At 43.2% G+C, this 22,079-nt stretch overlaps 1 protein-coding gene across 4 annotated transcripts in view; it reads left to right on the forward strand.

Annotated features, from left to right (window-relative positions):
• Positions 1-22,079, forward strand: part of LOC126337024 (cytohesin-1) — a 211,468-nt gene that overhangs the window by 136,109 nt on the left and 53,280 nt on the right. Inside the window, exon 1 of one of the 4 annotated variants that reach the window (XM_050001298.1) lies at positions 13,163-13,597. The exons of 2 other annotated variants lie outside the window; for them this stretch is intronic. In XM_050001298.1, the coding sequence (XP_049857255.1) occupies positions 13,412-13,597 (186 nt within the window). In that variant the 5' untranslated portion in view covers positions 13,163-13,411. Of the gene's footprint in view, positions 1-13,162; positions 13,598-22,079 lie in introns of those variants that run through there. One more of the 4 variants, XM_050001299.1, reaches the window with a different exon arrangement.

Here is a 22,079-nt window from a genome sequence, read left to right on the forward strand (position 1 = left end):
TTTTGCAGCGAAAGATGGCTGTGCAGACAAATATATTATGAAATTTTTCAGTCTTGCGTTTGCTCGTAGAGATTGTCGTTAAACACCGTGAACAGGGAGATCGTGATTTTAGTTCTGCCGCAGATTGTTAATCGCCATTTTCTCATATACACTGCACTTTACGAGGTTGTGGTTGGTTTGGACGTGAGTTTAAATTCAGGGCCACAAAACCCGTCGTCTGCCGCAGTTCAGTCAATGGGCACATAAAATCAGTTGTCGACAAAGCATCTCCTATTTCCGTCATATCACGCGGCGGCCGCTTCTAACATTGCTCCGCGTCATATAGTAACAGCGTTTGTGAAGTGACCCGCCAAGTTTGTCCCCTATAACCGAGCCCTAGCCGGCAGCGGATGTGACAACACTGTAGTGGCAAGTGACGGACTTCAACTATCAAGTAATTTTAATCGGACTGTAATGCTGAAGACATGCGCATAACACTCAAGATGATACTGGAAGAAGTGAACATCAATCAAGGATCAATTTTCAACATCTTGCGAGACATTTTGAACGTGACTATTGTCGCAGCCTGCTTTATTGCGCGACTGCTCACAGCAATTGAAAAAGCTCTCCGAAGTGAAGCAGCAGCGGAAATATTGCAGCTGTATCAAGCCAAATCAGATTACTTCTTGAGTCGTCTTATCATCATGGACGCGAGATTGGTGTATCGATAATACCCCCAGACAAAGGAGCAAAGCAAGTAGTGGAAACATTCATGGATTCACCACCGCCGAAATAGTCGGAGACCCAACCGTCGTAGGGTTTCTTGGAACTGCCATGGTGTGATGGTAACTGGTTGTGTTCGTAAGCGGCAAACCCTGGGGTATGCTGCCGAAATATGATGCGGTTACTGGAGGCTGTGGAAACGGAGCGTCGCGGCACACTGTCGGAGGTGATGGTTTTGCTCAACATGAGCCCCCACCTCTTTTTACATAGGACACGCTCACACGTCTTTTTTCTTTAAGTCATTAAATTTTACTTCAACCCGTATTTTTCTTACATGGCATCCAGCGACTTCTTCCTCTTACCTCGAAAAACGACGAGATAATTTTCCAGGTGCAACGTTTCATAAACAACCGAAACTTACACTGCTGCACCCGAACTTTCCGCCAAATCATCCTTCATTGGAAAAAAAAGTGTCGCATTAAAGGATGGATATTTAGAAAAGGTCGAAGATCAGCATCAGTTTCCACGGCCACTGACATCGTGCTAAAGATTTCATTATGCGCTACAATGAACACAATCTGTACAACCGTTTTGAAGAAAGCGGAAGAGCTTCGTGCAACGTCCAGTTATTTGTCACGTCACTGCACCAAGGGAAACAGTATCTTTTCATGCATAAGAGTCGAGGGAACAGAACTCTCAGTCGTTTATACGCCATCTATTGCTGGAAGTCTGGAACTCAGAATGGTCTGACCTGATCGCTCCAAGCAAACTGAGGACAATTAAAGATACCACAACCACATGGCAGCCTTCCCTGTGTGCTTCTCGTTGGGTATCCACCGTACTCTGTCGATCCCTCATTGACCCACTTGGCTGGGCATGGCCACATTCTCTCGTGTAAGGATTCCCCTCACTGCTGTTGTGTAGCCCGCCTGACGGTGGCCCTACTGACTCATAGACTGCCTTAATTTTGTTGCTTTGAGTCGACATCTTAATATTCCTGGCACGCTCCCTCTGCCGTTAGCATACAACGCCACAGCGGTTAACCTGGTGTTACGTTTTGTCCACGAAGGTGGTGTCTATTCATCCATGTAAGGTAGGGCTTTTTGGCCTCATTGACCACCTGAGGGACTGGTGGGGCCCCCCTCTCCTGCTCCCATTCCCCCTTCTCCCCTCACCCTCCTGCTTTCGTGGCCGGCCCTTGCTCAGTGCCGAGCCTGGCCTGTACCGTTTCCACCTTTTTATTGTCTTTATTTTTTTCATTTCTCGGTTGTAATGCCTTGTTTGGACTTATCTTTTAACGACTTGTCTTTGCTGTCTTTTTCTGGGCTTTTATCTCTTGTTTATCGCGTTAGTTACACTCAGGCTTTCCAGGATTTGCCTTTCGCCTCCTTGCTCTGAAGACCACTCCTCGTTTGTCACTTAACGGATGAAGGGAGCGCCGGCCGGAGTGGCCGAGCAGTTCTAGGCGCTACAGTCTGGAACCGCGCGACCGCTACGGTCGCAAAAAGTTCTAGGGGACTGATGACCTCAGAAGTTAAGTCCCATTGTGCTCAGAGCCATTTGAACCATTTGATGAAGGGACTGATGACCTTGCAGTTTAGTCCCTTTCACTCCAAACCACCAACCATCATTTCATGCATAAAATGGTTTTTAAGGGTCGAGTTAATAAGCACACCGGATCAAAAGTTAGTCACATCCGGGGCCAACGCGATATTCGGGCACTGCAACGAATTGGTGACGTCACACTAGTCGGCTTGTCCGCCACACTTCACGAATACTCAACCCCATGGAAAATCAATTTTTAACTGAAAAGGCGCCCACTAAAGGTCTTAAATTTGTCGTGTGCTATCGAGAACTTGCATAAATTTTATCACTCAGTCAAGAATTATTAAACTCGTCTGAAATAGTTACTCGCTCCCCGCCGGAAACGTCTGCTGGCACTCGTAAGACCTGCAGTGTCACGTGGCATACGCGCCACGGCTTGTCTTTCTTGTGAGCATCGCTCTCACCTAGGAGACATCACGATAATACCGTGTAACACCGAGTCTACCCCATGCAACTGGCTCACTTAGTCCGGGAAGAGAGCCTACAAATTTTTTCAGGTATGCCATATTAGCCAGTCACTGATGATTACGTCACGTAGAGGTACCAGACTGTGGAGGTATCGTTTGCTAAGCTTTTTCCACTGTTCCAGTCCCAGACATTTTCTGTGGAATTAAGATCAAGTGATTTAGCGGGCTAGTCGAGGTGCAACATCATGTCTGAGTGTTTGTCAGACCATCCCTGTGAACATAGCTGTTGTTCATCTTGGGAGACAAGATTGTTCACCGCATACTCAAAACGAATTTATAGAAGAACGGGCAACACTTGATCACCGGGAAAGTTGCAATAAGGATCTTGACTTATGTTCACGACAACACGAATGCGCGGGCCCAAATCATGGTAGAAAAACACACCAAAACATCACAGAAGCACCTTCGCTTTAAAGAACGGCGTCCACGCTCTGCATGTTAAACGCCTCGTTGGGCCGTCGATTCCGTCGACGCCGTGCTTCACTCGAAAAAGAGGTAAAATCGCAACCCTTGGGCGAACAATTTACACTTCCAGTCAACTAATGTTCAATTTATGAGTCGTTAAGCCCTTTGAAGACTTGCATCTTTATGTGCAGTGTGAGCAAGGCCTTTTGTGAAGTACCCAATGTCAATTGCATGCCGTTCCGTTCAGTGTATTCGCTCGGGAACTGGTTGAGATAGGCCTGTGTTCATACAGAGAAGTAATTTCTATAGTTTATTGTTACCAGTCACTGATTTATTTTTATCCACAACACGGTGTGAAGAATTTAAAAAATATATATATATATATATATATATATATATATATATATATATATATATATATATATGTGTGTGTGTGTGTGTGTGTGTGTGTGTGTGTGTGTGTGTGCTGTGTTACGATTTGTGGGTAACGTGTGGTAATATCTCCAGTGGTCACAGGCTCCTTTCTCTATCGTAACACATCACATGTAAACTGTCATATTTTGTAAAAAATTCACAAAGTATGACAGTTTAAATGTGATGTGTTAACGATAGGGAAAGGAGCCTGTGACCACTCGAGACAGTACCACACGTTACCCCCAATTCGTAATACAACACACACGTATGTCACACTAACACATGTAAATCCTGATGATGGAGATTTAAACCTTCTGAACGTGTTGTGGATATAAATAAATAAGGGACGCTAACAGTAAACTTGCTATATGAGAATGCAGGCTTTCTCGGCGAATCTTGATGATAAATTCTTCGCCTGAAGATGGCAAGTAAGAAACTTGCTGAAACGTTGCCGGAGAACAACGCATTGACTCGGCTGTCAACCCGAGAAGAATTTATCAGTAAACTTGCTGTTTCATTCGATATCAGTGTCAGTCACTGTAAAACCTAACCTAAAATGTTCGCATTTACGGTTAACATTCCCATTGTGTTTGAAGCCAGTTATCACTGACAAGGCGTGACACTCGTCTCTGGTACCTGTCGGTTAGTCTCATTTTATGAACATGTTGTTACGCTGTGTTCATGACTCCAAGTGGTAAATCATTCCTTATAGACACGCTGAACAATCCACGTTGATAACCAACAATTCCGACAACTTTGTTCACGGCCTGGTGGTGGGCACGTCCAAATACAATAATTCCTTTCTGCCATTCCGTCGCGTCACAATATCGCAGCACAGTGATCAGTGCGATCTTTAAACCTTTTGAGTTTTGACGTATGTGTCCCACGATAGGTTACCAGAGAACCAGTGGGTATTTGTTTCATGTCATTGTTATGTATCAGTGTCCGATGGGTAATGGTTTGCAGAATTCTTATAATTACAGATTTCACCTATAGGTAGAACATGTACACAAATCATCCGCTTCGTATTGTCCCATCGAATTAGTTTGCGCCTGCAGGTAGGCAACCGAACGAACAGATTTGCTAAGCGACCTGCTGTCGCGCCTACCAGGAGTTCGTGTCAATGAATTGCCCGAGTGCACTGATATTTGCCACGTTACAAACGTTTGCCATATTGAGCAACTGTAATGCGAGGTAAACGGTTGGAGAGAGGCCCTAGCCAGTGAGGTGTCTCTCTTCTCTACGTCTTTTTAGTTTTTGCGCAATCGTCTTCTGAAACGCCAAGGTATCTAGGTATAATCCTATAGGTCTCGCGCTACTCCACAGTTGAAAACGAGACGGCGGGAAATATTTCATATTGTTACTTCAGACTCCGGAATTAACTAAAATAGTCGTACATTAATAACTTTCGCCCGACAAAATAATTGTTAATAAAAGGGTTAAGGAGCTGACTAATATTTTATCCGGTGTTCTTATTATTACCCGTTCCATCGGCAGACGTCTGTAAGAGCACATACTGCGCATAAGAGGTTTGGAAGTAGCAATACGGAGACAAAATGGAGAAAGGTTTATGGCCTAGGATTGAGAGACTGGGTTTTAGGTCAGAAATTTACATTTCGACGTAGATTGCTATATTCGATGTTTTCTCCAAAACATATCACGCCGTTCAAATACGACTATTTCAGCAGGGCCGCTGAGTTCTCGTCTCCGTCCCAACTGTGCTATGAATTTGTCTGTTTATGGAATACGTCATTATAACGTGTGGAGACGCACCTGAAAGCAGTATTTGTTAAAACAGTATGACATCCTTACACTGTCACTTTTATATGTTGGTGTATAAAAGTATAAATGAGATTGTGTGTGAAAATAAAAGTATGTTTCAAGAAATTTATGCAGTGTGACGTAACTATAGCTGAGCTGTCGACAGTATTTGGAACTGTTTACTTATTAATAAATGGCAAGAAAAGCACTATGACAATGTGATTGCGACCTTATAATACAGGTCAGTTGTGTTTGTTGTCATAATTTTATTATGTTTGTACGTCTTTTGACGGTGACTATATATTGGCTACAAGCTTTATGTTTTAAACCAGTTTAACACTGACAGACATATCTGATGATGATCGTTTGGATCGAAAACGGTTTTAAAAGAAATTTCGATCAAAGACTGTTTCGTATTCTACAAGAAGCAATATCGCAATCCATTTTGCAAAGACCAACCATACAAACTCACTTTCATTTAACTTAATGTGATAGAACCACTTTATTGAGGTAACATTACGTGTTATACGTTGCTCCACTTTAAAAAAAAATGGCCAGCTCTACTTTGCATAATTACAAATGCAAAGGTCGGTGGAAGAAACTGTACTATGAGATAAGCAGTTTGTTTGGTAGTTTGTTGGGAAACGTTACTGGAGACGTGACTTTCTATAGCTATCCATCACTAGGATAGAGTGTTACAAGGAGTTACACAAGCTGCTTCGGTTTTGATAACAATATTTCTTAATGTAATGGTTGGCCTGAAAACTGTTATACCAAATGGAGTGAATATTTGCCTTTAAAGAAACCTGAAACGTATCTAAGCTTATTATGCTGTATTGATGAATAACAACCATATCGAACTACGTCACTAAAACATGTATATAGCACCGCTACAAACGTTTTTACCTTGATCTACTTACTACACATGCCTTAGGTCAACTGGCAAGGTGTGTGAATGTTTCACTTAATTCCAGCGTTCTTGAACAAGCTTTGAGTACTTCTTGAGTTTTTGGCATGCCTTATAAAACGGATTAATGCAGAACTGGAATAAAAAGACACGGAAAATATTCATGTGGCTAATTCATAAATAAGTCAAAACTTTTAAAGTATGTGTGTTTCTGAAGAGAGACCACAAGTTATTCCACGGGTGACTTTTTATAGTATTAAGCGGAATTTCTTTTAGGAGCTTGAAAATGGATTGTGTGTGTAAGAGGACCAGTAAGGAATAAGCTGGCAGAGATGTCCAAATAACTGTGCTCATATAAATACTAATTTTTCGATGTGAAGTACGAACGGCGTGGAGAAATTTAATACACCTGACATCTTTTGGTATTCGCTTGATGTTTTTCTTTTTTAAAATCATGAATCAATGTGATTATGTATCTTATCATGTGCTCTGTCGCATCATGTAATATCTTTGGCTATTCTGAAATCTCTTTGGATATGCGTTCGCACTTTAACCGTCGAATTGCAACCGTTTTCAATAGCCTTGCTATTTCTCTGCGGATTTTCGCTGCTTTACACGAAATTAAAGTATAAGACCTTGACGGACGATGTAGAACAGTAGAAACGCAATTGGAACAAAGGAAACGTTTCGTATTCCGGCCCAGCCACTTGGGTTTCCAGTGGTTTGTGAAATTTGTTCCAATCGGGTGTCACAACCAAGGACTTACACAAGCGCTTGAGGATCTCGTTGTTGACCAGAAGTTTAACGAAAATAAAAGAAAAACAAAGAAGAGATATATGTGTTACTTCACTCCGAACATAAAATAGCGTAGTACTTGCGCGTGAATGCTTCATGTCCCCGTATATCGTTACGATTTAGGTTTTGTGTAGATTCCGTACATCACCTTATGCGAATGCCCGGGTGATTCCTTAAATAAGGTCGCATCAGTTTTCCTTCCCTGCCCTTGTCCCACTGAGCTAGTACTCAACCTCTAATAACTTCGTTGTTAACGGGACGTTAAACTACCTAACGCACCCTACAACAGTTTTGCAATGCATGTCGCAAATCGACATTTATTAACAGCATACTATCCGTTGCACCCGTGCTCCTCTGCGTTCAGCCACGCTCAAAATATCCGTGCGTTATTCGTGAATGCGCCTGTCTGAGGAATCTAAATGGAAAGTAGATTATTACGTCGCTCGTATCCTTAATAGACACAGTCCAACAGTTTATTTAACGCGGCTATAGATTATAAGAAGCATTCCGATGACATGTTTAAGCAGTGTCTTCTCATTTTGTGTTAACGTTGCAAACGCATAGTCAGAACTTTAATTACAACTTCAGTATTGTTTTTCAACTGTAAGTAGGTACTGCGTCGACAGGTAATGGAAAAGTTAATGGCACGCTCTTGTTGACTAAATTACTCACCTTTGGATATCAAGATTTTAAACGATTTGATTTTTTTATTTCGGAGCGCGCTTAATTCTGTACTAGTTTCTGTTGTACGGTATTGAGCTATGAAAGTACAGTAGAGAGTCTTTAACAGACGCAGAAGTAACTTCAGAAGTGCTCGGACCCTTGCTCTTCGTGTTCTATATTAACAACATACAGACAATGTTAATAATAATCTCAAACTTTTTGCAGATGACCCAGTTATCTAACGATGAAATACTGACTGGAAGAAGCTGATCAACTATTCATTCCGATCTCAAAAAGGACAGAGATTGGCAACTTGCTTTAAATGCTCAGAAATTTAAAAATCTGCCTCTCACAGAACGAAAAAATCTTAGTAACCTATTACTACGGTATTAATGAGCTCAATTTGAATCAGTCAACTCATACAACAGGCTCAGTCGTCGCTAATAAACGTGATAAACTACAAAAAAATGGTTCAAATGGCTCTGAGCACTATGGGACTTAACATCTGAGGTCATCAGTCCCCTAGAACTTAGAACTACTTAAACCTAACTAACCTAAGGACATCACACACATCCATGCCCGAGGCAGGATTCGAACCTGCGACCGTAGCGGTCGCGCGGTTCCAGACGGAAGCGCCTAGAACCGCTTGGCCACTCCGGCCGGGGATAGACTACAGGTCATTGGCACGATTCTTGGAAATGCAGCTACTGTATAAAGCATACTGCGTACGAAAAACTCGGGCTACCCATCCCAGAATATTGCGTAAGTGTGGAGGATCCATACCAAATAGGCGCTCATGGGTTAGCCATATGCAGCACATACACAAGGTATAATGGGCAGGAGCCGTCATTTGTATTGAGGTGATTCATGTGAAAATGTTTCCGATGTGATTGTGGCCGTGCGGCGGGTATTAACAGACTTTGAACGCGGAGTGGTAGTTGGAGCTAGACGCACTGGACATTTCATTGCGGGGGTCGTTAGTGAATTCAATACCCCGAGATCCACAGTGTCAAGAGTGTGCCGGGAATACAAATTTCAGGCATTACTTCTCGCCACGGACAACGCAGTGGCCGCCTTCCCTCAACGACCGAGAGCAACGGCGTTTACGTAGAGCTGTCAGTACTAACAGAATAGCAACACCGCGTGAAATAATCGCAGAAATCAATGTGGTACGTCCGACGAACGTATCCGTTAGGACAGCGCGGCGAAATGTGGCGTCAATGGGCTATGGCAGCAAACATCCGACGCGAGTGCTTTTGCTAACAGCACGTTATCGCCTGCAGCGCGTCTCCTGGGTTCGAGATCATATCAATTGGACCCTAGACGACTGGAAAACCTTGACATGGTCAGATGAGTCCCGATTTCAGTCGGTAAGAGCTGATGGTAGGGTTCGAGTCTGGCGCAGACCCCAGGAAGCCATGGACGTAAGCTGTTAACAAGGCACTGTGCAAGCTCGTGGCGGCCCCATAATTGTGTGGGCAGTTTTTACATGGAATGGACTGGGTCCTTTGGTCCAGATGAACGGATCATTGACTGGAAACGGTTATGATCCGCAAACGTGGAGACCATTTCCAGCCATTCATGGACTTTATGCTCGCAAACTAGGACGGACGTTTTTATGGATGATAATGCGCCATGTCATCGGGCTACAGTTGTTCTCGACTAGTTTGAGAATATTCTGAATAAAGCGGGCGAATTATCTGGTCACCCATATCGCCCGACATGAAGAATCCCATCGAACATTTACGGGACATTGATCAGATCGTGTACAAAGCCCTACACTCGCATCACTTTCGCGATTATGGGCGGCTGTAGAGGCAGAATTGCTCAATATTTATGCACGGAACTTCCAGCGACTTGTTGAATCCATACAACGTCGAGGTGCTGCATTATCTGGGAAAAAGGCGGTCCAGCATTATATAGGAGCTATCCCATGACTTGCAGGGGATATTGAACTTATGCAAAGAAGGGCAGCACGAATGGTCACAGGATTGTTCGACTCACATAAAGCGTTATGGAAATGCTGGAAAACCTGAACTTGCAGACGATTGAAGATAGACGAGAACTATTCTGTGAAAGCCTGCTAAGAAAGTTTCTAGAAACAACTTTTAGTGATGAGTCTACCAAAATACTGTAAGCCCGTACAAACTGTTCCCGTAGGGACCGAGAAGACAAGAATAGACTAATTACATTGCGCATAGAGGCATTTTGTAATCATTCCTCCTTCGGGAATAATCATTTATAAGTGGACCTACGACGAAATCAGAACGTAAATTTTGCATACGAAGAGCATGCCTGATGTTGGTGTTACCTGTAAGAGCATCTTGATCAGTGTCTCGATGTGCGTCTTGTGTGTCAACTCCAGAAAATAGCTTTTGGGAGCCTTCAAATTTACATGATTTTCACGTTGCATCTCGGGATAACTAAACATAGAGGTATCGGAGATAGGTAATTCTTCAACTTTACCATCTCATCATTTATTTGCTATTTGTAATGAATTGTTATTCAGTTGAACGAATATAAAGTGTTGATTTCATTTACGTGGCGTTAATATTAAATTTATGTATCCATGAGCTGTAGAATAATTGCCGAAATGTTTTGATCAATTAGTTGTGATCTAACTGGAATGCTGGGAATGTCAACCAGTAAAACGCTGTGCTTAATGAGCACAGCTATGTTGCAGTTACAGCACAGATTATCATCCAGGAGTGGTTGGAGTCGGCTTCATTCGAGACCACGGAGAGGACAGTGCAGCATGGCGCCACAGAGTCCGCTTCCTGTGCACGGTGCCATTAAGTTCGATGGCGTCAGCTCTGGAATGGCAGCATTGTTCCCGTTGCCTCAGTCCCCGCTGACAGCTAGTGCAGGCGGGCGGTGCTCCTGAGCCTTGTCGAGTTCTCTCTCTCATCCGCTTACAAAAGGGTTAACTGCCGGCGGCCCTCTCCCGGGCTTCATTGTAATGTAGCGTACACCGAAGAAACTTGTATCTGACCTACCGTACGTTGCACTCTCGGCTCATTGACAAATTACATAAAGAAAAAAATAAAAATAAAACCAGATGACCAGTGGTACTAGTGGTCCACGCAGCGAGGGTGCTGTAGTCACGTTTAGAGTAATTAAGTGTGCCAAACATATTCCATTTATGTGACTCTCTGTCGTACCACGGAGCGAAGTATCCCAATCGTTAGCACACTGGACTCGCATCCGGAAGGACGACGGTTCAAATCCGTGTCAGGCCGTGTTGATTTGGATTTTCCGTGATTTCCCTAAAATCACTCCAAGTAAATGTCGCGATGATTTCTTTCAAAGAGCACGGCCGATTTCCTTCCCCATGCTTTCTTAATCGGAGCTTGTGCTCCGCCTCTAATGACTCCGTTGTCGAAGGGACATTAAATACTAATCCTTCTTCACACGGACGCACCTCTTTGCGTGAGAAACTATTCTATCTCTGAGAGCCTGTGTGCCATGCTAATGCTTTTCTGGTCTATCTACCAGACAGTCGATATTCGATTCCTTATACTACTGTCTCAGAGATCGCCAGCTCTCAATGAAATATTTCACCATCAGCATGCTTGTATTGAATTTAAATACCTAGGTGCGTTTAAAACTGTTACAGTCGTCATGTCGCCTAATATAGTAGCAATTATTTATGATATAAGATGGATGCTTTTTATAACGAAGTACTTTGGGAATTTCTGCTTAAGGTTTGCGTGATGTAGTATATTTAAAGAAATAAAATACGGAACTACTGCTAGCGCTCCGAGTGGAATCATTCTCCGTCCTTCGTCATCAGCCATAACTTAACGCGGTACATATTAATATTCCCCCTTTTCAGTATTAAATAAGCGCGGTAGTGTAGCGAACGGTTTAGGTACTCAGTTGCGTGAATGCTTCATCAATATAGCAGAACCTGAAGACGTTTTGACGTAAATACTTATCTGCACAGATAGTCAACGAAAGCGTGAAATATCACTGTTGAACTGCCCTTCTTCATTTAGTCCTATTATTATTACGTTATCTGGAATTCTAATCTACAAATCTAAGGCCAGGAGATAACGTTAATACTCAGAACATTCAGGAGGTAGTTAAAGCGCATATGGGTAACATTTTTCTGTTCTCTAAACGTGCTTGTCGCTTCAGCAGAATTTAACGGTGTACAATCTCTGTTGCAAAATATTTTTTCTGTATGCTGTGTGTAATAAATTAGATAAACTAACGACTAACCGTGTCTCTACATATGGAAGCGTTAAGAAAATACCTCTTTCTTCTTTAAATCTCCACAGTTAACTAGTATTATTTATTGAAACATGAAACACTATTTTTGGATTCAGACCTGTTGCCTGATATAGTAATCATTTGGTTCCATGTGTATGTTTTTTTTGCCAGCAATCTTTTGCAAAACAGTTTACTTTTTCTTCAGTTTCGACATTTTGTTGACAGGGAACCAGCAACTTTATTAAATTTCTTAAAGCATTTGTTAACGATTCTATCGACAGTTGCCGTACTTATATTTGGCGACTAGTTTCGAACCTTACTAGTCTATTTTCAAGCCAGACTTACTGAGGCTGCACTGACAGTGCACAGTTGCAGAAGGAAGGTTCCTTTAAACGTTGACCTAAAAGTATTATAAGTTATTGTACGTAGGGCATGTTCCAAATTCACGTCCTGTATTACTCAGGTAGGTGTCGAAGTAGAGCATCGGAGTAAATTGACATTACCTCTTATTCTTTGTGTCTCTAATTTTCGTCGTTATCGATTATTAGCTGTCACTTGCAAATCTATATAAGCCAGTGCCAAAAAATAAGTTCTAGTACAGTAATGGACGACAGTTCGTGATTCCCATTGACCGTCTCTCTACAGTAGCAAAGAATCAAAGACATTCGTCGTCCAACAGACTGATTAGACTACACAGTATGTTCGGAGGCATTGTTTTAAATCAGACAAGTACTGTACATTCTCACAGCTTCTGAAGCAAAATATCGAGTGATTTGCCGATGTAAATGAAGTTCAAACAACGAAATAATTTAATGTTCTTAGTATAAACAATGCTTACAACCAAGAATCGTTCCTAAATCAACGTAAATTTGACTTGTCGAATCATGTACTAACTCATTAAAGGAAAAGTCCTTCGCACAGACGGCAAGTATCTTGATGTGCGATACTTTCTGGATTCCATAGAACCCAAACAGGTTCTTTCAGTTCAGTTTTCTTTCACCATTGTCTCCCAAATGACGTTATTGTCGGAAAATGGAGGCAGATGTATAAAGACAATAGCGACACTCACTGATTTCATGTGCTGTGTAATAATCAGCTTAAAAATGCGTTATGCCTTTGCTAAACTTATGATGCATACATTTATCTCTACGTGACATGTAGCCGTTAAAACAGTCTTGTGCGTTACTTGTATGCCTGCTTAGGAGTAAAGGTGATTTCACTGATGAGCAAGTAGAACGTGATTTTGTTACCAATGCGAGGAGACAGCAGTAGCTTCGTGAAGACTCCGCAAGAGGCAGGCGCGGCGCGCGACGAGGTGCGCCGAGTGGCCGCTAGGGGCGCTGATTTTGCTGTGCTACAGGGCCTGTTGGGTAGCAGGGGAAGTACGCGTGAAGCCGGCGGAGCGGTCGGCCGGCTGTGTACAGAGTGTGGTGGTGCTGTTGTGTTTTGGTGGCTGATGATTAAGTGACTTTGAATCATGGTGCTAACTACCGGATCGAGTAGAGCCCAGCCCCCGGGGCCAGTGTCGGCGGGTTGGTTCGCGTCACTCCGGAGGAATCGTAAACAGCACAGGACCGCTTCGGTATCATCGTCTTCTTCTGCTACCTCAGCGCACGGGAGGCTGCTTGCTCGGTCAGCGTGGGACCTATCAGCGTCGTGCTTGGTAAATACAGTGACTGTATTTATTGCGAGGTAGTTAGCAGTTAAGAACTAGCGACATTTCAGTCTTTCCAGTGTGAGACTTGTTGATGTGATAGTCCAATCGTGCATAACAAAGCCTGTCAAACATTGTGCGTCAACAAGTGGAACATAGTGATTTCTGTAAACTTCCATTTACAGATGTTGTTGTAATTGGGGAAAATATTGATGTTGTTGTAATTGGGGAAAATATTGAGGTGGGACAGAAGAGCGTATAATGTTGGAAGTTGCAGCAGATCATGGATCATTGCGTGGAAAGTTGCTTTCGCAGAACCGGAGTCGATGTGTGTCAGGTATACTTGCGCAACCACGCTGCTGGAATGTCAGGGCTGTTTTGTGCGAGAAGCGTAGACGTCTGTGCCCGATCAGTAAGGTGTCACGTTCCACTCATTGGTACCGTGCGACTGCTACGGTCGCAGGTTCGAATCCTGCCTCGGGCATGGATGTGTGATGTCCTTAGTTTAGTTAGGTTTAAGTAGTTCTAAGTTCTAGGGGACTGATGACCACAGATGTTAAGTCCCATAGTGCTCAGAGCCATTTGAACCATTTCAGTCCACTCATTGGCGTAGTTTGCGCAGCGCTTGTTTTCCTGGATCGCATAACTTGCGCCAAATCTTAGTCGTGTACGTGCCCGCAGGGGATGCCGGCGTCATCGCTTAATCTCTGACGTGTGCGGAAAGATATCACTTTGACAATATGCGTAAGAACTGATAGCGCTACCGGATGGATGCGAAATATCTCGATCCCAATCATCTCAAAGGAAGTGCAAAGCCTCAGAATTTCTGAATCCGCTCCCTGTGTTAAGTCGGGCACAAGTGTCACATTCATTGTTTATATGACCACTAAAAGCAGCTGTGAATAATAGTACAGTTAACGATAATTTTCATTGAGCAGATTTTTTTCTAGCGTGCGTTGGCTGTAGTTATTATTTACATTAAGAAACTATATTGTTCATTGATGTTAAAGCGAGCATGTTGCTACATTAAAAATTTAGGGTAGAGGGAGTGATAAGGCTATTACACAATGCTTGGAAATAATCGTACTGTTACCGAAAATGTTTTGTCCTAAATGCTGTATTCAAACCAGCAAGAATAATAGTGACTACGCAGTCAGTACACTGGAGACACACAAGTCTCATTTGCGAAATAATGAGATCGGTTGTGTGGATTTAGAAACTACAAATTTCGGAAACCGGTTCGCAGTCATGAAAATGCTTACAGGCTGCATTGTTCCCGCAAGGATCGTTATATATTGTTTATAGGGCGCATGAAAGTGTAGAGACCGGTTTTTTCCCCTTCCTGCTTCCGGAAGGGGACGTCTGGATGCATAGAATAGTTCTGTAGAATTGTACATATGAGTCCTTACCATTAATAATCAAAACGGAAGAGATGGTGCAACACTTGGAAGAATTCTATAAAGCTCTTTGAGCTTGTTTCCTGTCACTGTAGAGCGATGTGGCGCTCTGTTTTTTTCCTGTCACTGTAGAGCGATGTGGCGCTCTGTTTGATTGGGTTCATGTTCTCATAGGTTCAGGATTTTAGGCAAATGTTGAGTGTCCGTGGAAAAAGCATATCCAAATCCTCTCCTCACCAGCTGCTGACAGTCGGCGGAAATGAATTCTAATCTTTTTCTTCCGCTAGCGGATTAAGAGACAAGTGCAGTGTCTGAAAGCTACGTCGGTCGGTCAAAGCCTGTGACGTACGTGTGGAAGGCCGAGGAGATTAATTAGCGGCTGTTGCCAGCTCTGCCGGGCTGTAACCTTCAGAGGGACGAAAGGCTTCGTTCGCTAGCAAATCCCGTACCGAGAGTAGTCTTTGGAAGTCCGCGCTGTCTCACCGACTTCCCGCTTGGGATTAGACTGCTTCGTGGTATGAAATCAGTCACGACCCGTTGGTTTGCTGAGACTGTCTGCCTAAAAAACACATTTATTTCGGAGAATGCATAGCTGCTACCCTCTGAGCGTGTTGGGTACTCCATAAGACTTGAGTACGCTGTGTAGCACCTGACATTTAAGTTTAAGCGAAGTCACGCGTACATAGAATTTCAGAAGATTCTAATCGTATATATCGACCGCCTCCATCCCCCTTCCCCCACTCACATGCAGAAAAGTGCTCATGCGGATATTTTTCACTGATGCAGAACGCAAATATTCAGTGACGAAAATATTTTGAAATAGTGTAATACTAGTTGTGTTCGATCTGAAGAATCGTTCGATGCAGTTCTCCACGCACCGAGCGAGGTGGAGCAGTGGTCAGCACATTGGACTCGCACTCAGGACGACGACGCTTCAAACCTGCGTCTGGCCATCCTGATTAAAGTTTTCCGTGATTTCCGTAAATCGCAAATACCGGGATAATCCCTTTGAAAGGGCAAGGCCGTTTTACTTCCTCATCGGGACGGGACAGATGACCTCGCCGTTTGGTCCTCTTCCCCAAATCGTCCGACCAGCCAGCTTTCCACGCTAGTCCAGCTGGAGCAAGGGCGGCGGTCTTCTCCACCCGCGCACAAGGATATCCACAATGTTTGACAGGCTTCGTCGTAATTATGTACAGTTGGCTACTGTCGCATTTTACAAGTTCATAATGGAAGAACTGAAATGACGCCAGCTATCAACTCGTGAGTTGATAGGACACACACTGAGGCACCAAGCAATCGTCAACGGGAGCGCGCGCGCGCGCGCTCTTTGCTACCCATTCATTTAGTAAACCTTCATTAGTTACCGGATATACCCATCTGATCTTCAGCAATATTCTATAGCACCACATACAAAGTCTGTTATCCGTCTGAAATGTTTGTTCCACGTTTCAATTGTTAGGCTACTGCAGTACACATGGTACCAAATCACAAAAGTCCTAGAGATTTTATCTCTGAAATGGGTTGCCCGCCGAAAAATAATATAAATTGACTCTTCGTGGTCGTGATGAGCTTCATTTCACAGGAGACGTTCTGTTGTTTACTTTTTGTAATAGTTGCACGGAAGGAATATTAGTTGCGTGGCAGAAGTTCCTGTAGGGCAAGTAATATTCAAATTTGGTTATACAGTGGCGAGATTAGGGATCTAATTCCTCCAAATGAGTAGCGTTTCTTTTGAAAGTTTGACTTGGATTGTAGCCGAGATCATTCATTTGATCAGCTGATGAAAACTCCTAAATGCTTAGAGATATCTAAGGTCTTTGGTGTTTGCTTCAGAAAGTCTTTTCTTAAAAACTCTGGCCTTGTACAGCTGCAGAAATTTCAGTACTGCCCTTATTGTTGGTGTGTTTATCGGCATATGCTGTAAGGCCCGTTTTACACGAGAGACCTTCTTGTGAAAATTGACTTGTCGAAATGCTTGTGCCTTTCGTGTTTGGGTGTAAATCAGCAACCAACCACGTCGTGAGCGTCTCTCATGTCAATCTTTTGCGGATTACGCGGAGTGTAGAATTTCTGAGTATGCTGCGCATGCGCAAACAAGGTGCTGGCAGCGTCTACCAACATCGGAAATTATAACAAATTCTGATCGAAGCGACAGATATTACAGAAACTGATTTTGTGCATAATCGTAGATTGCTTTGTTTTTATGGCAATTGGAAAATTACACAAGGACCTGGTATTTTTTCCCTGCTAGTGTCCTAGTCTACAATAGACGAATTATCTGAAAGCAAGAAGTATTCACGTTTTACAGAGAAAGAAACCCGCACTATACATAAATAAGAGCGTGAATAAATCTCCTTAATGAAAATTATTTCAATAGTGAAAATCAAAATTATGTACGAGAAAAACAAATTTCGTTGTTACTTGGCAACTTACAAGAAAATCAAAATAAAAAAGATACAGCAAAAAGGCGCTATTTACTGCTTGCTACGTATTGTCTGATATGTTTGCATAACTCTTTTCCTGTTCGTTCTACTCTCAGGAGCGTGGAACAATTTACCACACGATCTTTGAGAACTTCCACTATGAATTCTACTTTAGACCTTAATGAATGCTGTAGTCATTGCTTGTTCGTAAATTTTGCTACTATATTTCAGTTTTTCGACAAAAAAAATCAATCCTCAGAACCTCACTTTCACCATTCAGATGCCAAACTGCACAGCAGACAGCTGTCACAACACCGACAATTTTGGCTCAGATGTGTAAACGAAAATGACTCAAAACATACGAGAGCCGGTACTGGAATAAAATGCCGAGGGCGCTGCAGTAGACGCACTAGTTTAGAGTAGTCAACAGGCACAAGAAAAGTCGATCGTGTAAAAGCAGCTTAAAACTACAAGCGTAGGTTTGGAAGGACTGTTTCGTTACGCAAGGCAGCCACTCATTTGACTTTGGCAGAGGCGGTGGTCTTGCTATTTTTTCACTCCGTCTGCAGACTCTACTAGGCTGTGTGCAGTTATTTTAGTTCACGCTGTGTGCACGAACGCAGCTGATATGTCGATCAAGGGGCAGCAACAGGTTGGGCGCGCTGCGCTTGTTTACCTGCGCTAGGTGGGTGCCTCGGCTGAGCAAGGCTGCCGATCTGCGCGGCTGGTTTGCCTGCCAGCCGGAAGCGGTGGCTGCCGGTTTGCGTCACCGGCGCGGCGCCTGTGCTGTGCCTGTGGAATGTGCCTCCTGCTGCGCCGCCCAGCCCTCACGGCCTTTGACTTATGCCCGTTCTACACGGGACGTGCGAGCTTGCGAGATTACCCGTGGTGCACCGGTTCCGCCGGCCTTTACCATGTAGTCGGGGCCACCTGCATCGCTTTTGGAAGGAACAGGATGAATCTTATTTTCACGCGTATGAAGGAACTTAGTGCGCAAGCGACCGAGTGGGAAGCACAACTGACAAACAGCGCGAAGCTCATTGTGAATTGCATCCTGCTCAGCGAAATTTTCGTTCGTCTCCTAATAGTTAATGAAGCATCTGCTGTAAGCATTCATTGGAATTTAAACGGTAAGATGCCCGTGCGTGGAAATGAACGTAATTCAGTTATTCGGACGTACCTGTATCCGGAACTAGTCTTAAAAAATGTTGTTCACTTGTAAATTCATTCACAAGTTAACCTGGCTCTGGCACAGAAAGGGGGAAAATATGCTGCTGTAACTTTTCGATAAATTACCAGATGAGTTAAAATGTCTGGCAGACAGCAGTAATAGTTTCAAAAATAAATTGAAATTATATCTCCTTGGCAACTCCTATACAGTAGACGAATTCTTAAACAGGAATAAATATGTAGTTAAACATTTTTGAACAGTTCCCCACAGTCGTTTAATGAACAAAGAGCATATGACTATTAGACCAATTGTGTGATTGGATTGAAGATTTCCTAGATAACAGAATGCAGCATGTCATTCTCAATGGAGAGAAGTCTTCCGAAGTAAGAGTGATTTCAGGTGTACCGCAGGGGAGTGTCGTAGGACCGTTCCTATTCACAACATATATAAATGACCTTGTGGATAATATCGGAAGTTCACTGAGGCTATTTGCGGATGATGCTGTAGTATATCGAGAGGTTGTAACAATGGAAAATTGTACTGAAAAGCAGGAGGATCTGCAACGCATTGGCGCATGGTGCAGGGAATGGCAATTGAATCTCAATGTAGAAAAGTGTGTAATGTGCTGTGAATCCACAGAAAGAAAGATCCTTTATCATTGAGCTACAATATAGCAGGTCAGCAACTGGAAGCAATTAATTCCATAAATTTTCTGGGAGTAGGCATTAGGAGTGATTTAAAATGCAATGATCATATAAAATTAATCGTCGGTGAAGCAGATTCCAGACTGATTCATTGGAAGAATCCTAAGGAAATGCAGTCCGAAACAAAGTAAGTAGGTTACAGTACACTTGTTCGCCCACTGATGGAATACTGCTCACCTGTGTGGAATCCGTACCAGATAGGGTTGATAGAAGAGAGAGATCCTACAGAGAGCAGCGCGCTTCGTTACAGGATCATCTAGTAATCGCGAGAGCGTTACGGAGATGACAGATAAATTGCAGTGGAAGACTCTGCGAGGGAGACGCTCAGTAGCTTGGTGCAGGCTTTTGTTGAAGTTTCGAGAACATACCTTCACCGAGGAATCAAGCAGTATATTGCTCCCTCCTACGTATATCTCGCGAAGAGACCATGCGGATAAAATCAGAGATTAGAGCTCACACAGTGGCATACCGACAATCTTTCTTTCCACGAACAATACGAGACTGGAATAGAAGGGAGAACCGCCACACACCGTCAGGTGGCTTGCGGAGTATGGATGTGGATGTAGTAGATGCAGTATATATGCATTTTCTGCCATTTAAGGGAATGGGGTACGTAATAAAAATTTTAACTATAAAAAATCATTAGTGCATTTCTTGTGCACTCGACACGTTCCACATCATAACGGTTACCGTGAGATTGATCAGTGGAACACGTAACTAACTAGAGCAGACAACTAGCATGGCATAAACCGTGTACTTTTTTTGTAGCTGGACCGTCTGTCGCGTGGAGCGCTGCAGTAGGCGCCTTCCTTGTTAGTCGCATGTCCCATGTAAAACGGATCTTCGCAAATTACCTGCCTAGAGGCGCAATAGTCCCATCTTAAAACGCCACACGCTTATCGTGGAGGAGGGAACGGTCACCTATCAGCACAACTACTCTGATCTCACTTAAGAGCTTCCCCTAATTAATGCCGGATAACAGGGCTGTTAGAATCATACTCACATGCAAGATGTAACGAGTAAGACGTAGTTGAGCAAAAAAGCACTGGTACATAAAATGGCAGGTGTACTGCAGTAAGATGCCCTTCTGACATAACAGAAGTTCATACAAAGAAAAGCCCTCTCAGTAGCTACAAAACTGAAACATTACAAACCACATTACCAGATATAACATATGAAAGTGAAACAATTTTCGAAATTAAACGCTGCTAACATAAACAGGATGGAAAAAAAGAAAAACAGTCCGTGTTTACACAAACCCTACCAATAATATGCACGCTGAAGACTAACTCGTTAGTTTACAGCAAAACGGATGGGTGGAATTAGGAAGAAACTCATGCTCCTTCCAACATCGTTGCGATGAAATATCATCAGAGGGCTAGTAGCGAAATTACGCAACAGTAAGACCAACATTAGTTGGATAATGGTAATCAAGAAACATGCGAGAGGACTAAAACTACAATAAAATATTTTTAAAAAAAGGCAAACTGGGAGGTAAACCAGATAACAGACCAAGAGAAACATTTGGGCGATTTGATACGGAGAAAGTTGAGGTCCGAGAGAATGAAGTCATACTGCGACAACAGGAAATTGAACCTGTTTTTATAAAACTGGCCGCATTGGCCCAGTAAAGGACGTGCCCTTGAACGGGGTAGGTTACTTCTCAAATTACGAGGTTCGATGACATTTATTCTTATCCGTATTACATTACTACTGGGTCGGTGCAGAAGTTCGGCGGCGTTTTTCCACAAGTTAAACACAACACAACAGATACAGATAGGCGAGTTCATGCCTCAATAAAACATTCTCCATTACTATTTATAACAGTATACCAACGATGGGCAGCTTTTCGACTCGGCGGCTGCAGAAATCTCATGATTTTTGAGACGAACTCGAGCATGTTCAGAGAGCACTTTCATCCGGAAAGGAAGTTCCTTGAAGGTTGCTTGATAGCGCGCGGAAAAGGGTGAAAATCTAAGGGCACAAGGTCAGGTGAATAACGTGGGTGAGGAGTGACTCCCCAACAAACACCTGTATATTGTTTCAGTCCAGGCGAATGCGGGCGGGCGTTATCGCGGAGTAGACTCACTTTGCGCTGTCGTCCTAATTGTTCTTGGATAGTCTCTGACATCTCACTTGTTAAAAAGTTATGGTTACACCTCGAAGAAGCAGGGACTGGCTGTTTGTGTTATTTCATCATTCGGGAAAATGGCGAGACTGGACAGTGAAAAGATACGGAATTGCGTTGAACGCTCCACAAACCAATCGTCGAAGAAGCAGTTCGTAGTACTCTTCCGTCTATGTTTCACGAGATGCATAACGCCTTTTGTAGCGCGCAGATCTTTGCGCGGAGAGTTACTGCTTGTTTGGGTTCAATCATCCATTTCTTTTGTGTTAGCAGAGAGAGACCATTTCTAGTCACCAGTAACGATACGAGACGGGAAAGGCTGGTCTGTTCTTGAAGAACAAGCAGAGATGCACATATGACACCCGCTGGTTTTTGGCTTGGAGCATGGTGTGCTAATACAATTTTTGAACCCTTCCCATTACATGCAAATGTCACAATGGGGAATTATCACAGTTCATCACATTTGCCACTTCCCGAGTACACTAACGTGGATCGTTCTGGATTAATGCGTTTAAACGATAATCAAATCCTGAAGGTCTTCCTGAATTCGCTAATGACAAAATCCTCCTCCTTAATACGAGAAAACCATTTTGTCTCCATCCAAAGGCATTATCCACATACGCGACGCAAACGTTTCTGGTTGCATCCGCTGCTGTCACCTCTAT

Source organism: Schistocerca gregaria, chromosome 2 (assembly GCF_023897955.1).
Source record: "Schistocerca gregaria isolate iqSchGreg1 chromosome 2, iqSchGreg1.2, whole genome shotgun sequence".
Taxonomy (NCBI): Eukaryota; Metazoa; Arthropoda; class Insecta; order Orthoptera; family Acrididae; genus Schistocerca; species Schistocerca gregaria.